General features: G+C 37.3%; 1 protein-coding gene across 1 annotated transcript in view; it reads left to right on the forward strand.

The window, feature by feature from the left end:
• The window catches only part of USH2A (usherin), a 944,914-nt gene that overhangs the window by 376,776 nt on the left and 549,689 nt on the right, over nucleotides 1-18,449 (forward strand). The window contains exon 30 of the mRNA XM_027871555.1: nucleotides 17,871-17,984. Within this exon, the coding sequence (XP_027727356.1) occupies nucleotides 17,871-17,984 (114 nt within the window). The remainder of the gene's footprint in view (nucleotides 1-17,870; nucleotides 17,985-18,449) is intronic.

The raw sequence follows: 18,449 nt of genomic DNA on the forward strand, positions 1-18,449 counted from the left end.
AAAAAATACATAACCAGTGCTTGAAAGGATGGCCAAGGTCATTAGATGGGAACTAGGTCCAAGAAGGTGCTAGAAGATGGAAGGAATGAGAAAGGAAAGGTTTATGATGAAAGCAAAATTATTAATTATGGGGTAGTCATTCTTGAGGGCATAATGGAACCAATGTGTGGACCTGGAGTGGGATATTAGGGTAATAGGTTGATAGAGATGGGAAGAAAGGGAATGTAGGAATGGGTAATAGGGTTTACACATCATTGACAGGGGGATTCTGAATCACTGGAATGGGAGAAAAGTATGGAATCGTGGCAGTATGTTAACTATGACTATGATTCCAGGCAGTGATTGGAGAAAGGTCTGTTGAGGAGAGTAGATGAGACAGCTCAATTCCCTTTAGTGTGCATTGTCATGGAAGTAATGATGTTGTATTCTGCCCAGAAAGCCTACCTCACAGAAATCAGGAGCAGAGGAAGATATAGTCCTAGGAAAGTCTGGTCAGGAGCAGGGAGTTGTAATTTGGTACTTCAGAAGCACTGAAGAAGGCTCTGGAGCAAAAACAGTGGTCTGAGGCCAGAAGCTGACTCAGTTGACAAAGGAGGAGGCTGAGAGGCAGGTGGCTAGGGTCCCAGGCTGACAGTATAGTACAATTGATGGCATGATACATCTGAAAGAGTGATAGACAGCTTCAAGAAAGTCCTAAGTAGACATTCTAGTTGTTACACCTGCCAATTGTCTGATTGTGTACAAGCTATAAATTCATGTCTGCTTCTCCTCACCCTTCACCAACATACTTCCATCAAACCAATCCCCTGTTTCCCCTTAATTTATCTCCTCATTCCCCACCCCACCCCTGCAAGTTTGGTCCCCTGGCTCCTTCTACTGGCTTCTCCTGCCATTATCTTTTTTTGTTTAAACCTGTGTTCCTTCCCATATGACTTTCCCTCAGAGAGGAATGAAAACCTTTACCCCTTCCTTTTCTCCCTTCCCTCTCTTCTTCCCTTCTCTCTCTTCCCTCTTGTCTTTCCTCCCCATCCTTCCCTCCCTTTCCTCACTTCTCTCACTCCTTTTCTTCTCCTTTTGTTTCTTACCTCTTTCTCTCCCTTCCATTTCTTTCCTCCTTTTCTCTCTCCTTTTACTCCCTTCTTTCTTCCCTTCCCTCCTTATTCCCCCTCCTCTCCATCCATTTCTTCCTCTCTCCTGCCATCCCTCCCTCCCTCCTTTCTTCCCTCCCTCCTTCCCTCCCTTCTTCCTTCCTTCCTTCCTTCCTTCCTTCCTTCCTTCTTTTGTAAAATATCTTGGAGTTTAAAATAACAGAAAAAGTTTCAAGTCTTTAACAGATTCTTAGTGCCCTGTACCTTCTGTTCTCAGAATGCCTCAAATTCCCAGCACAGTGATTTAAAAGATTCCATTCCAGTATAGGTAAACAACAAAAATATCTCAATAAACACACATTTCTCTCCACAAATAGAGGTAAGGTCATGGTATCACAAATGCCATCCTTCCACCCCCCAGGCCCCATAACTCTCTGGCCATAAACCTTTTGTGCTTAAGCCCATTTAAAAAAAATGAATAGCAAACTGACAATTTATGAATAGAGAAGAGTCTTTCCCATTCATATAAGGGCATGCTAAGAATGCCTAATACTCTCTTCCTTATGCTCTTATCTGCTAATGACACTCAAAGACCTGAATCTGAATCATGTGGCCTAGTGTAAGGGAATCAATATAAAAACACTTTTTCACTGAGCTGAGTAATAATATCTTATTCTGGAGGATTTGAATCTTTTTGGTTATAGGTCTGACAGCTCTAATAAAACCACACAAAAGTCAGATGGTGCCTGATGAACTATATTGTCAAATGAAATGACCAAATGCAGTGGTTGACTTACTTGGCCTATGCATTAATTCTTAGCTCCTGCTGTCAGATTTGATCTTCTTCATAGTATTTATGGAAGCTCCTTATTGGTGCTCCCTTAGAATGCCACATGGAAATATCAGCTGCGGCAATGTAGTGACATGCCACCATAAGCATGCTGACCAAGTGGATCATCTTCCAATGCTATTCTACAGCTATTGGGCAAGTTTTTCAGTGCAGTCAACAAGAAGAAAGACGGGTCAGAAGTCAGGAGACTTATTTTCTAGTCCTGAGTTGATCATTCATTAGCTATGTCATCTTGGACAAGTCATTTAATGTCTATGTGTCTTAACTCCCTTATCTAAAAACTGAAGGCATTGGTCTAGGTACTCTGTACATTTCATTTTAGCTATAAAACTATAGCGCTACAACAGTAATATACAGGAAACCCCAAGTTTAGAATGTTACATGTTTCTTTAACTTTTTTTGTTTAGGTCTAAGAATGCTTTTTACCACAGAAGAAATATCGAATATTGTGGTAAAGTTTTCAGGATAAGTATTCCTTCCAGCCTATTTTCCCTATAAATTACCTGAAATATTGTACATTGGCAAAGAAAAATAGTGGTGACAAATAATGTTTTGATGATAATTATATTGAAGGAGAAATAATTTTTATCAATCTTCAATGCTGGTGCTTGAATAAAGGCAGATTGAATTTAAACAATTAGAGAAAACCATTTTGGAGATTCTGGAGGGGGTTTCTAGAGTTTCAAGGGCTTTTGAGGTTGAGTCACTGGTTCTTTATGATGCTTAATTTAATTTCATATTGATTAGTTTCCTTTTTACAGGTGAGTCACCAGAACTAGCACTGTTATATAAGCTCCTCAGTCAAAATTATGTCTCTTTTTTTCATCTCACAAATGGGATAAAGAGAAGGGGGAATGGGAGAAAAGGGAAAGTTTTCCTGATGTAATTGATTTTGTAAAAGAGAAGGAAATTGGTTTAAGAGGGAATGTATGTATATGTGAGCAAATTTTTCCTCAATGTGTATTTAATTGAGCTGTGATCAGTCAGGGGGACAGGTCACATGCCTGACTTTCCCTTAGGAAAAAGAAAAGAGGTGATAGGGAAGAGGCATTAGACATAAGGAAAAGAAAACTCATCAGTATGAAATTAAATTAGGCATCATAAAGAACCAGTGACTCAACCTCTAAAGCCCTTGAAACTTGAAACCTGATTCAGAATCTCCAAAATGGTCAAATGTTAAAATTAAACTATGCTAGCCACCTGGTGGCACTGTACACAAAGGACAGCTTGGTTTTGGTTGGTGTAATTGCCTATGTGGGAATCCGCCTGGGTGAGGAGTCTTTGGTACATGTTTTTAATGGTATATAGCGGTCTAGAGAAATCAGTGTTAGTCTATTTAGCAATTTTCTATGTACATTAGATCATTTGCAAATTGGTCAATCATAACTCATGGAGATGATTCTGTATAAAAAGTTATGAAAAGTTAAAAGGGCTCAACAAATTTAAGATATTGTTGTTAAACTATCAAATTAATATTATATTAGGGGAATTTATTTTAAACCAGATTTGTATCTTCATGTTCATATTATTCAACTCACATGTTAAGGTCAGAGAATCAGAAACCATTAGTGTTAGGAGAAAACTGAGAAGAATAAACTGTGCGCTTCTACCACGGTATGACAATATACTTTTTTTTCTTTCTAAGGTAATTCTTTGTCTCCTACTTCTCTACCAATGAAATAGAGTGATTGTATTAAGCTTTCTAAAGTATAAAATTTTCTGAAGAAAATTCAAAAATCGTTTTAGGTTGATAAAGACTAGATGTATATGGAACAGTTAAGTATCACATTAAAAGATTAAGGTTAAATACAGCAGAACCTTTGAGAGAATTTCACCATTTTTTACAGTATATCATATATTAGTTTTTATATATTTGTCTTTTATAATAAACTATTTCTTACCATATATCTGGGAAAGAATTGGTCTGAAACATTTTTATAGAACATAAATATGGCTTATGACACAAACAGTAAAAAATAGGAATGATGTAATGCTCTGGCTTAGATAATGTAAAAGAATTTCATTAGGTAATGCAGTGTTGATGAGTTAATAGCTTTATCCCAACTCTCCTGAATACATAATTTGTGTTCTGCTCTCTATGCCTTATGTAATCTTTAGATAGCATTTTCTATAGGTCATGCATTTTATTTTATTCAATTTGAATGAACACTACAAAAGTTAGACATAATATTTTTACAAACTTACTGTACCATGGTTTTAAAACGTGGTGGTCACCATTTGTAATCTATTGATTTTGCTTAATTATATTAATAACATATATCTATCGATAAAAATTCAGTGCCATCAAAATAATGTTAGATACAAAGTCTTTTCAAATAATCTATCTCACTCTTAGTGAAGAAAAGCAAATAGTTGCTAAAAGATTTTCTAGCATGTCCACTTCTGATTGCATCAAAATGAATTTTAAAAAGCATTTTATATTTATATTTGGAACTAAATCAAAGCTTATGTATAAAATGTGAAATCAAAGAAAAACTCAATTTTGCAGTCAGTGCTATATATTATTTGGAATTTTTCATGCATAAAGTTCAGAAAAAGGATATAATATGCCTAGACACTTCCCCATTTACTTCCTCAGCCCTATACTTTCAAGAACATTGGGGCAGCTAGCTCGTGGGAGTTTTCTTTCAGAAACAGTCAATTTTTAATGGTAGCATCACTTAGAAAGTTATTTTGAAGTTTATTTTGTTACTTTCCACTCATTTTACCCCTTTATTTGAACTATTTGGACTAAAGAAAAATGATGTAAGGGTGATTGTTGTTCATTTTAATAACATTCACTTAAAGGATATTTATTAAGTGTCTAACACACTACAAGTACTGTGCAAGCTTCTGTGGAGGATATATTGATTAATAGCACCATTTCTGCCCTCAAGGAACTTACATTCAGTAGCATTTGTTTGGTATATAGTCATTAAAAAAAAAAGAATGAATATTATTTAGGAGCTAGTGTCCAACTTGTGGATTATGGGGGTAATTTTGCTTCCCTTTTCCCCTCCTGTCATTTTTCCCTTGGGCATTCCCCTCTTTATTAGTACCTTCACTGAAAGTTAGAAAGAAATTCCAATCAGTAAATTTAATGGTAATTTTAGTGTCATATATAAAATGTTTGGTGATGATAGAAGTAGAAACCAATGTTTACAAAGGGTTTGGGATTATCATCAGATTCAGTTATTTGTGCTACTTCATGCCTCCCTAGCCGTAGCTATTTGCAAATAAATACTTATGGACCATAGACGGAACCGAATTATAAGAAGCAATAGTCAAAGAAATAGGGGAAATATTCATTAAAGATATTAGTTAACGCATGATTATGCAAAATAATTAATAACCTTGGAAAACTAGCCCAGGTCAGACCTGCAATTGCTCTGCAAAGTCTGAGTATGCTTTCTGGGTTTAAAATCTCTACCTCTATCTGTTCATCAGGCAATTTTGCACAATGGTGTGGTTCCAAACTCCTACGAAAGCAGCATTAGAATGACGGGAGCAGCACTGACTTAGGAACTCAATCAAAGATCTCACCTAAAGAAAAATCCATGTTGTAGTCACTGGCCAAATGCGGAATTGGGTTTAGACTCCCTCTCTTGTAAGTCTTATTCCCAAACTGTGCTTATATACAATTAAGCAAGTGTTTAGATTCTGGTAACCTAAACCTCAAAGCAAAATCTGAGATATGGAAAGTTTTCTTGGTCTATTTTCTACAGGACCATAGATCCAATGCTTAGTACAATGCCTAGCACATAGTAGGTGCTTAATGAATGTTTATTGATTCATTTTGAGCTGGAGGACCCTTTAGAAGTCAGCCAGTCCATTCTTCTCATTTTACAAGTGAGAATCACAGGATTATAGATGTAGAGGTGGAAGGACCTCAGAGGTTATCTGGTCCCTCATTTTATAAATGAGGAAACTGAGGCTCAGGGAAATTGAGTTACTTAACTGAAGGCAGACAGTAATCATTAGAGGTAGGATTTGAATACAGGTCTGACTCAAGAACCAGTGCTTTTTCCATTTTACCACATTGCCTCCCTTATCCTAAAGTTCACAAGATCTGTCCAAGGTCACACAGGTAGTGTCGGAGCTAGAATTCAAACTTGTCTCGAAATCTGTTCCTTCTATATCACTATATTCTAATCTTACCTAAAGCCTTAATTTTATGATGTTTTGCAGTTTGTTGCCAAAATCTAGTAATTTCTTAGAACTTTTTTAAAAATTGTTTTCATTTTATCTGTGCCAAAGATGCATATATTTATAAGAAATAACAGCAAGGTCAGACATGGTGGCCACACATGTAATACTTACTGCCTGGGAGGCTCAGGATAGTTGATTGCTTGAGCTTAGGAATTTTGTGCAGCAGTGAGCTAAAGCCCATCAGGTATCTATGCTAAGTCCTGCACCAATAAAGTGAATCCCTGATGCAGGAGACTGTCAGGCTGCCTAAGGAATGGTGACCAAGGATGGAAAAGGAGCAGATCAGGACTTCCCTCTTGATCAGCAAGGAGATCTTGACTATAAGAAATGGAGTTTTTTCCAGTCTGGACCAGATGGGGAGACCTTGTCTCAAGAGAAAAGAAAAGAAACAACAGTATGGAGGGCTACTTTGTGAAAAGAGCAGAAATATTATAGGTGTCTTTCCAGATCACTGTTAGACTGTTAAATTTTCATCCATATTTAACAAATGTCATTATTCAGTTTCATGGGGTCACTGTGTCAAAATGTCTGTATTAGAACTTTAATTTATTTGCAGAGGTTCCTTTAAGTGGGCAGAAAGTGTGGTGTGTTGGATTGATTTACTGTCTGTAATCCATCCACCAGGTAGGAAGGTTTGTAGCCTGGTAACTTATTCTTCTACGTACATTTAAAAACCGGAAGAATTCCACTGCACTGCAGCAGAATCCTGAACTAGGAGACACTACCTCTTCCCAAGCTAGTTTCTATGAGGTTCATTCCTTGACAACAGTGGGTTCTCTAATTCTGCTTCCAGGTAGCAGTAGCTGCCCTGCCTCTGCTGTGTCCCTTACCAGATGGCATTCTTATTAAATGCCTTGCTCTTGCCCACCCTCACTTTCTTGATCCAAATATGAAGTGCCAGGAAATAAATAAGAGCATTGTACTCTGATGAGTTCTCTGGAGATGAAGGAAAGCCCTGGGGATCAGGAGATGGAATCAGCCTCTCTGTTTATTCTTCCTGGTTCTAATTATTGGCCAGCAGGAAAAATATCCTGATTAAACAGTCTAGCATTTTAAGAAGAATTTAAAAATATACATTTTTTTTAAAAAAAAGATAATAAATTGTCTGCCATCATCTGCTGCCTTCAGGTAGTGTACAAGACTTTGAAACATTATTGGATTGTTTGTTTGAGTCCCTTAAAAATAATGCATGAACATCAAGGATGATCTTTGTTATGGGACTGCTGACATTGGACTCTAGGGTAGGCAATTGCTATGTGCAAATTTCACTGCCAGACTAAAAGTGCAGCGGAAATGAGCGGGTAATGAGAGCAGACCAGCTAGTTCTTTAATTGAATTAAAAGCTGGGTGACATCAATGCAGACACCTGTCCAATTACAGACAGGCCAAGGTGTTTACCATTGCTGTACAAGCGATTCGAAGATGACAGAAATCTTTCCGCCCACAGATTAACATAATGAAGGAGAACAGATTACAGTGGATGCTGGCCAGACACCTAGGTTGGCAGCTGAGGAGGGGAAAAAAAGGATAGTTTGCTGAAGGGTGTAAATAAAAACTGTATTTTTGCCTGGTCCAAAAGGAGTTTGGTTTGTTTTTTTTTTTTTTTAAAGGAGGCCATTTTGCTTCAAGATGTTCTCCCCATTTGTGTCGGTCTACATTTAGTCACAGGAGTTAATAGTAAAATTTCAGTGTCAAAGCAGACTCATTCTCTGCTGTTTTATTGCCTTTCAGCAAACATAGTACTATTAGAGTCTCAAAGGCTTGCACAGCTGGTGTCAATTCAGCAGTGATTTTCTCTTGGGTGGTTAGGCTGCCTCCAATTATTAATATTTTCCCTTTTGCTCCTTTGAAATTTGAGGTTAGAGGCAAAGGGAGAAAAGTGTTGGAGATAATCTATCAGCTGGAAGAAACCATGTCTTTGCCTATTACTTCTTTCTCTCCCTAGGAGGGGAATATACCTTTACAGTGAGGGAATCTATCTAAGAGGACCTAAGAGGATAAAAAAAAAAAAGTCCATTAGTCATTCAACAATGTGTATATTCGGTTCCCAATCTGCACAGAATACAATGTTTGTTGCTTTGATAGGGTAAGAGTGAAGGTGGAGAAGGGGGGAGAAGACATATGATCTTCAAAGATCTTACTACCTCTTTCTGAGGACTCTTTCTGTTATAACCTCCCCCGTGGGCAGGAATCCTTCCTCCTCTATCCTTTATCAATTTACATAGTACAGTCACATATACCTTGCTGACCTTTAATCTTACCTAATGGCTGTGATGAGCTTCCCATATATCAAATGGGTCTTGTCAAGTTTTTCCAGTCCTTAGCACAGTTCCTGGCACATAATAGGTGTTTAATAAATGCTCATGTATGTGATTTGTTGTGAAGCTAGGAATAAACTTGAAGTTTAGGAGGCAAACAGATTTCCTTTTAAAGAAAAAAAAAGGCAAAGGATAAAAAGAAAAGGCAGCATGTTGTTAAATAGCAGGGATTCTCAAAATCTTATATTGAGATCCAGAATAAAGTTGCAGAGCTAAATTATGAATCCACAGAAAGGTCTGGAAGAATCCTCTGAAAGCCTTGAAAAAGGAACTGTTCACTTCTGGTTAGGATATTTCCTGGGCTATTTAGAGAGAGTGTGTAGCCATCCATCTCTTCCCCTGGCATGCTGTTAATGGCAGAATGGTAGCTGGGAAGCTGCAGCAACCACCAGCAATGGTGAAGCTCCATAGCTATCTACACAAGTGGTATTGTCCAGTTCTGCAGATTTCTTTTCAAGTTAACACAATAACAACAGAACTATGTGTGGTTCTGCAGTTTGAGAATGAGATTTTGCTGCTCTATTCCCTCTCCGTCCCCCCTGCTATGAGGTAGAATTTGCAAATTACTAGATACCAAAGGGGTCTGATACCTAGAATTTGAATGCTTTTCTAAAGCGTGCAAAAGCTAGTGTATGTATGTGTTTGTGTGTATGTGTGTGTGAGGGTGATAGATAGTCATTCACTGACCCTTTTACTGGCTTCCTTCACACACTCAGTGGCCTGGGTTGCAATTAAAAAAGAATGTGTTTACTTTTCTTCAAACTCCCTTGGTGTGGCATGTCAGATTTTCTCAAAGTGCATTAGCGCTTAGCACAGAGATTTCTGAACCTGCTGGTGCCAGCGATTTTAATACATATGCCAACACTCCTGTGTTTGCTACATGGGACACTAACACTTTTAAAATATCAATAATGCTTACTCTACATTTATTCAGTGTTCTTACAAATCACCCTTTTCCATTACCAGAATAGATAGACAGATTTCCTAATATAGTTTTCTTTTCTTAAAATCTTCTGTCCAAAAGGAAACTCTAGAGGTCACTTGATTCTCCTCCCTGTTTTCAGGCAGGGTCATTCTTAAATGGTTAAAAAAAGTGAAAGATCTCTTTTTGAAAACTTCTAAAATGAGACATCCATTATCTCGTGGATCTTTAAAAATGTTTGAAAGCTCTGTCAAGAAACTCTTTATCGTTAACCCATAGTGTATGATTGTTTCTATATTTATGTCTAATATTTGTTTCAAACCAATTTAATTTGATAAACATTTATTGGGTGTCTACGGTGAGAAAGACACTGTTAGGCTTTGAAAACCCAAAGTTTAAAAGAGAGTCCCTGGGCTCAAGGACCTTATATATATTATGGAGGTTAAGACACGCACAGGAATAAACATGGTACAAAGTGAAAGTGATAAGGACAAAGGAAGAGTCTAAGCAAAGTATTATAAGAACTATGAGGAAGGAGAGATCACTTCCAGCTGCAGAAATCAAGGAAACCTTCACTGAGAAGGAGGAATGAGAGGAATGAGAACATGCATGACCATTACCTGTAGGTCTTTCTGTGTCAGTGTTATCTTAGATTGGAAGCCCCCTGCTGAGCAGGGCTTTTTACTGCACCTTGCCTGCAGTCACAGACGAGGAAATGGTGATAAATGCTTTCTGATGATGATATAGTATCATAGTGAAACTATTCTACTGGAGATAAAATATTTAAGTGTGAATTAGACACTTTAAAAGGTGCCATTAGGTAAATTACTAGTTTCATGCATTAAATGGTCCCTAGTGGCATCTCCAAAAAGGCTCCACATACTCATGGAGAATCTTGTCTATTTCTTTTGGGAATACTAGTCCTTTTTTATAAATATCTGCTTTAGTTCCACTTGGTGATCTCTTAGTGCTGTAGGTAAACTAGGAAAAAGGGATTGTCACATTCTCAAGATCACTTCGTGAATCTCAAGCTATTGTCTGCCCTGGCAAAGTCTTCCCTAAGTACTCAGATTTCCAAAGACATTACAGAATTGGAAGTAGAGATCATCTGGTCTAGCCCCCTTCACATTTTATAGATGAGGAAATTGAAGACACGATTACACAGGAAGTCACAGTCAGAATTCTAACCCAGGTCATTTAATTCCAAATTTAGGAACCTTTCCACTATGCTATGCTGTCCCCTTCTGCCTCACAGATTTATACTCTGTTTGCCTCTTTGTCTTCACTCTTTCCCCAAATGGTGACCTAGAAGCAAAATTGTAAAACCCTGAAGTCTTCTCTAAAGCGTCATTCCACCTCTCACCAATCTCATAAGACCTTTCTCCAGAACCATTCTTCTGTTTTGACAGAATTTGAAGGCAGAACATTGCAATGCCTTTCCTGGAAATATAAAGGAAATGTCACCTCAGCCTCAGAATATACATCACATTTTAAAAAGTGTGATTTACAAACTGTCCAAAGCTCTCTATGTGGGATTAAAAGCTGCCAAGAACCCACATATCCGTGTTCTTTCCCCCCTCAGTTTTTTCAGCTCTCCTTTCCCAGTATTTATTATTGTTTCACCTGCCTTGAAATGGGAAATGTGAACACTTTGATAAATGACTTGAGAGATGGTCTAGTTTCACTCTAGCATCTTTCTTTCAGAAGCTCAGTACTTTCCATTGAAACACTGCTTGGTAAATTTCTCCAGCAATGCACAAAACATCAGGGTGAAAAAAGGGCTCCAAGAGCAATGCTTCCCTTTTCTCAAATGCCTCAAGGTTTAAAGGGGAAGAGCACTAGAGACTGAAATCCTTGATTTACACATGCAACAAATGTGACTTTGTCACAGCAAGAAGAAAGGTTAAGCCATATGCCCAAGGTCATTTGGTGAATCTCATGTTGATATTGGACTTGGCACAGCTCTCCCTGAGTTTTACACTTCATACCCTTTGCCTTGTAGGTTGACTTATGCTTTGTTTCAACAATGAGCCTTAGTCATGGTTTGGGAGGGAATTATTTCATAATAAGATATTGTCCATAATCTCTCTGAAGGCTTGCCTGTAAAAATGCTAAGTAATGTTCTGGAACGGATTTTTATTATTTTTTCAATGGGAATAATACTGTTTTAGATTTATATAGTTCTTTGACTCAAAAGAACTCAAAGCATTGGCATATATGTGTGTGTGCATATGGTTTAATTTTCCATACAGTATCCCCATATAAGAGGTAGCACATGTATCTGTAAAAGACAGTGCCTTGTATAGAGTCAATAATAAATATTTGTTGAATGAATGAAAGACTAAACTGATATTATAGTTTATTTTATCTATGCCACTATAAGGTCACAAACTTATTCTCCCCAGCGCCCTATTAACTCCTTGATAATAAAGACCTTAGGGAGATTAATTAAATCTTTTTATTCATTAGGATTCTGCACCATGGTACCTGTAGGCAGTTTTATGCATGAATGCAGTAGGCTGTTATCTATTTGTTGTGGTTTTAGTGTTTTTTTAGAAAGCTCTCTTCCCCCAGAATATCCTGCACTTACCTACCTATCCTATTTCCATAATTCCTCCATTGACTATTCATTTCTTTGACTTGAATGTTGCCTTTCTATGTACTACCTTTGCAAATACAGAAACAGATATCACTGGGCACATTTGGGGCATGGCAGAGAGTATAGTTTAGCTGGAAAATAGGATACAAATAGGGGAGTAATGAGAGGTAAGGTTGGAAAAAATGTTTTAGAAGTCATGTTGTAGAGTCAAGCAAAGAATTTATTAAGCATTTACTATATACCAGGCCCTGTACTAAGCAGTGGAAATACAAAGAAAGGCAAAAGATTGTCTCTGCCCTTGAGAAGCTCAAAATATAATAGCGGTTCTAATCTGAATATAATCTGAAGGCCTTCAGAATTTATTTCATGAGAGACAGAGACAGAAAGAGTTTTTGAACAAAGATTATTGGCACAAGTGGGCTTTGGGAAAATGAATAGAACTCAAATGTATCTGCTTGTTGGGCATGTTATAGTGGCATATTAATCCTTTTATGTATGGGTTGGACTAGTTGACTTTCCAACTCTGAGATTCTGTGATTCCATGAAGCTTTATCTGTTTGCTCTGTATAGAAGGCATTAAAACAAGGATAGATTGGAGGAGACCACTTTGCAATAGTCTAGGAAAAGCTCAATGGATGCTTCAAGTAGTTTGTCAGTAATAGGATTGTTAAAGAAGTTTTAGGTGACAGAGAAATTTCAGGGGTAGTCACTAGGACATGATGATTGTTGGTATGTAGAGATTAAGGAAAAAATAGAATAAAGGATGATGCTTGGGTTTCCAGTCAAGGTAAATGGATGAATCATGGTGATTTGAATAGAAATAGGGAAGTAAGCAGTAAGAACTGGTGTTTAGTGGGAAGGAGGATAAGGACCATTTCATTTATAGATATATTGACTGTGAATTTTAAAATTATTTACATGGAGTTGTCTAGCAAGAAATTGGAAATGCAGGACTGGAGCTCATTAAAGGGGCCATGGATAATGACACAAATTTAAGAATCATCTACAAGGAGGTGATATCAAAATCATTGGAGCACATGACATCATTGAATATAGAAGAGATGAAAAGGTTAAGGGCAGAACTTTGGGGGACATAGACATTTAAGGGCTTGGAAGAGGAAAGAGAGAATGGAGAAAGCTAAGGAACAGTCAGAGATAAAAACTAAGTTAAAGCAGCACTATAGAAAGCAAGGGAAGGGAAGGTCTTGGATGTAAGAGGAATTTTTCAAAATATTTATTTTGAAACATAAAGAACATAAAGACTGAGAAAAGGTCATTAGTTTTAGCAGTTAGAAGTCATTGGTGATCTATCAGGGCTTCTTAAAGTTTTTTCTACTTGAGATCCCCTTTTCAAGTTTGTGCAGCATTTGTTGGCCTTGAGTGGTCTGCGGGCAGGCACAGTGCAAAGTGAGCATGCTTTGTATTCAGAACCAAGGCTATATAGTGAAGTTGCACAATGCAACATTGGCAAGTGCTGCCAGAAACACCTTGGATTCATTATGTGTTTGATTTTTAATTAATTTTTTTTCTTTGTGCTTTCTGAAACCTTTTACTGTTGCCAAATTTTTCACGTCCTCATATGGTGTCGCAACTCATAGTTTAAGAAGTGCTGAATTTCTAGATGGTTTTGGTAGCATGGTAGTGGGGAATAGGAGGCAGGTAGTTGGTTCAATGGATAGAGCACTGGGCCTGGAGTCAGGAAGATCTGAGTTCAAATCTGGCCTCAGACATTTACTAACTGCTTGACCCTGGGCAAGTCACTTAACTTCCATTCGCCTTAATCCACTGGAAAAGGAAATGGCAAACCACTCCAATATCTTTTCCAAGAAAACTCCATGGACAGTATCGGTGTGCTACGATCCACTGGGTCACAAAGAGTCAGACATGACTGAATGACTGAACAACAACAAAAATGGGGAAGGGAAGAGGTAGAAGTCATAGTTTAAAAAAAATTAGAACTGTGATTTCTTTTTTTTAAATAATGTATATGTGTATATTTTATAGTCTTTTGTTATTTCTCCTTCCCACCATCTCTGCCCCAAATTGGACAGTTAAATAATATAACAAATATGCAAACTAATTTGCCATATTGAACAATTCTGAAAATGTATATCTTGTTCTATATTTGAAGTCCATCATCTTTTTATTAGGTAGGCAGCATATTTCAGTTCTCTGGCATCTTGGCTTTTCATTGCATTATCAGAATTCTAAAGTCTTTCCAATTTTCTTCATAATGTTATCATTGTATAACTTAATCTCTCAGTTCTGCTCACTTCATTCTGCATCAATTCACAGAGGTCTTCCTAGTTTCCTCTAAAATTGTCAATTTCAGGGCAGCTAGGTGGCACAGTGGATAGAGCACCAGCCCTGAAGTCAGGAGGACCTGAATTCAAATGTGGCCTTAGACCAAACACTTGACACATACTAGCTGTGTGACCCTGGGCAAGTCACTTAACCCCAGTTGCCAAAAAAAATTGTCAATTTCATCATTTTTTTATGGCACACGTTAATTCTATTAATTTAATTGCATTAAATTAGTATACTATATGAGTAAATATTCATTCCCCTCTAGGTAGTGATGAAGGTAGGTGATGCAATAGATAAAGTATGGAACTTGGAATCAGGAAAACATTAGTTGGAATCCTGCCTCACAAACTCACTAGCTTAGCCTCAGTTTCCTCATCTGTAAAATATGAATAATAATAGTACCTCTCTCACAGAATGGTTATGGGGATCAAATGAGATAATATATTTAAAATGCTTTAGAAACCTTAAAGTGCTATCTAAATGCTAGTTATTGTTGGTGGGTACCCTCTTAGTTTCCAATTTTTTGGCTACTATGTATATACATATGTACACATCATATATATATATATATATTTCTTTGATCTCTTTGGGGTATAAGACTGGTAGAGATATCGTTGAATCAAAGTTTATATACATTTTATTGATTTTTGAGGCATAATTTCAGATTGCTTTCTATAATGGCTAGACTAATTCACAACTTTCCCTAATCATTGTATGAAGGTCATAATAAGGAAATTCTAACACTGCGCACAGGTACCTTCTCTTCAGTTTGATGTCTTAGTTTCCCAGGGCAATTAAAGGCTATGTGAATTGCCTGGGCTCACATAACTCATAAGTTTTAGAAGTAGCACTTGAATCCAAGTCTTTCTGCTTCAGAAATCAGCTATATATTCACTAACCCACACTACCACTCTAGAAGCTAGATTACAAAGCCTTAAAGAGTGAATCAGTAGTGAGGAAATAGATGCAGTACATGTTCATTATTCTTTTGAAAAGTTTGATAGCAAAAAAACAAGAAAAGAAAACAATAACCTTAGTGAGTAGAAGGGTTGAGGAAAAGCTTTTTTTTTCCTTTAAGATACTGAAGACCTGAGCATGTTTCTTAGAGAACTGAACAAACTGCCAGAGAGGAAAACAATGCATTATGCAGGGATATTGTTAGTAACAAAACCCATGAAATAATTATGAGGCATAACATAAGAAACTGTTTGAGAGTGTGGTGTGGTGTTGATGCTAAACTGAGTGTGTTCAAATGACTCAGCATGGTTATTGTTCTTACTAAAATAGGAAGAAGGAAGATATTTTAGGAGTGAGAGAAGCTAGAGTAAGCATAAAGATATGTATAAAATGATTGGAGCAGATGCTCTGGGGGAAAGGATAGAGAAACAGCAAGAGATGAATGAAAGTATTACCAGGCAGCAATGAAGTTGAGGTTAGAGAACATGAATGGACTCTATTAACCTAGTTTGGTGACTTTCTCCAACATTCCTTGACAATAGAGAGTGAAAATAGAGCAGATATTGGGAATTATCCAGGTAGAGGATTGCCAAGTAGGCATTGAAGAAGGTCAAGGGGGCAGTGAGTTTTAGAGTGAATCAGGGCTCATTAAAATGGCTGACCATGGGTTTCAAGATGGGTAAGGAGACAATTAAGACTGGAAAGGGATTGATAAATTAGGAGAATAGGGAATATAATAGGGGAACAAGAAATGATCTGGGGTTCCCAATGAAGGCAGGCAGGATAAGAAAAAAAAGGTCAGAGAAAAGTCAGGCAAAGAGATGAATTTCAGAAGATATTGGAGGTTGCTCTCAGTCATTTTACACCTTAAAGTAAATTGCTTCACCGGACTTCTTTCGTCTATGACATTTTGCTAAAAGAAGGGCATTGAGGAAATGGAGGAATGATTTTGCTGAATAAATACCACCTGTGTGAAATGCTGGAGTCGGCAGGATGATGGTATTGAATGCCCCAGAGATGGCACCAGAAAGGGAAGGATGAGAAAAGGGAGATAAAATGATGAGAAATTTTGCCTAAAGTTATAATTTTGCACCAATTCGTTAGTCTCATTGAATGTTAAATCTGAAAGGCATCCTGGAGATTGCCTAATCCAATTACCATATTTTATAAACAAAGAAACTAAGTCTTAGAGATAGTAAGCATTTTATCCTGTATCACATAGCTAGTGACAGAGTGTATTAGAGTAGGAACCCAGGCCTCCTAGGAGCTCCATCCAGTATATCATGCTACTGCCCAGCAACTTGTATATTAGTTAAAAGGTTCCATATTTAAACTCTCCTATTCCCTCATGGTCAGGTAGGTGGCATAGTGGATAGAGTGTCAACCTTTGAGTCAGGCAGACATGAGCTATAATCTGACCTCAGGTACTTACCAGCTGTGTGACCCTGGGCAAGTCACTTAACTCTGTTTGCCTCGGTTTTCTCATCTGTAAAATAAGTTAGAGAAGGAAATGGCAAACCACTCTAGTATCTTTGCCAAGAAAACCCTAAATGGGGTCACAAAGAGTTAGACGTGACCAAAATAACTGAATAACAATAATCCTTTCTTGATAAGAATAGTTTACGTTTACATAGAACTTTATGGCTACAAATTCCTTGATGTAAATTACTGTATGAAATCTTTACAAGAAGCCTGTGAGGTAGTTTCTGATAGACAGATACGTGGTAATTGTTATCTTTATTTTATCAATTAGGAAACAGATTCAGGCTAAGTGACTTGCTCAGGTTCACATATTAGCAGCATAGCCAGGGCTTAAATTTAAATCTTTTGATTCCAAATCCAGTCATTTGCCACAGTGGCAGAAGTAATGTACAGACTCACTCACAAGTTGAATAAAAGAGGGGCATTATTTTGGCTTCTAACACAACTTACTACCTAAAAATGTGACTTATTAAGTAGTGATATTTTTCACTGAAAGAAATCCACTGTAATGATTATTTTTTAAGAAATAATAGCAGCATGTCAGTATTTTAAGAAGAGATGTTGAGATAGAATTAGTTGGACTTGGTGACTTGATGGGTAATAGAGGCTGAGTGAAGAGTTAATGCTGACACCTAGATTGTGAAACTGGGGGACCAGAAGAATTGTGGTGTCCCTTATCTTGAATGAGATATATCTCATACCTTATCACAAGTCTCAGCCAAAACATCAATATACTACAATTTGTGATCTATGCAGAAAATCTTAATTTTTTTAAGTTGCCAAATGAAAATGTAAACAGGATTGTATTTGATTAACTTACTAGTTGTTTATCTTTATTAGTTCATTGACTTAACTGTAATGTTTACAGACATTTCTTTGTGTATCCCTGCTATGTGTAACACTGATAACATCAAGGGGTGCAGTAGGGCAGTCTCAGTTTAGAGCTGTCTTACAAACAAGGTGGAAGCACATCAACCTCATCATTTTTCCTTATTAGCCATCCTTCTCCTCAGGCAGCAAGTATACAGGTAGAGGAACGGGAGGAAGAAGTAGATATCCTCGTTTTCACTCTCTGTTGAGTGTTTGCGAGCACATTTGCTTACTGTAAATATGTAAAGCTTTCCTTTTTATATTATAGGCACATTGACAGGCTTGCTACCCTTCAAAAACTATGCAGTAACCCTAACTGCCTGTACTTTGGCTGGTTGTACTGAGAGCACACATGCATTGAACATCTCCACTCCACAAGAAGGTAAAGTAATTTCAAAGGTCTTGACTTCCACATTTCAGTCATGAATAATAAAATAGGAGAAGAGCTAAATGCTGCAAAGCCATTTGCTGGAAAACCCCAACCTAATTTGATGACAAAGTGCATTGCCAGACCATAATTGCTCCATTTTTTTGGGGGGTGCGAAAATGAATCAAACTCCATACCCTTTAATGACATGCATCTTTAATAGCTGTAATGCAGATTAATGGGCTTTTTAATTGCTGTTACATTGTTCATGCAAGAGCCTTGTCATTAATATGAAGCATCTGAAAGATTAATGAAAGCTTCCTCATTTTACTATGGCTCAGAAGTAAATCTAGAGACAGTCTGACTAAAGAGAATTGATTGTATGGTACAGTATGAAATTGAGAATCAAACGGTTGATTTCCATGGTCTCTTTTAACTGCTAAACACCAGCACAGGCAACAATTATTTCAGTATGATGGA

The sequence above is a fragment of the Vombatus ursinus genome, unplaced genomic scaffold (assembly GCF_900497805.2).
Source record: "Vombatus ursinus unplaced genomic scaffold, bare-nosed wombat genome assembly UNPS02014798.1, whole genome shotgun sequence".
NCBI lineage: Eukaryota > Metazoa > Chordata > Mammalia > Diprotodontia > Vombatidae > Vombatus > Vombatus ursinus.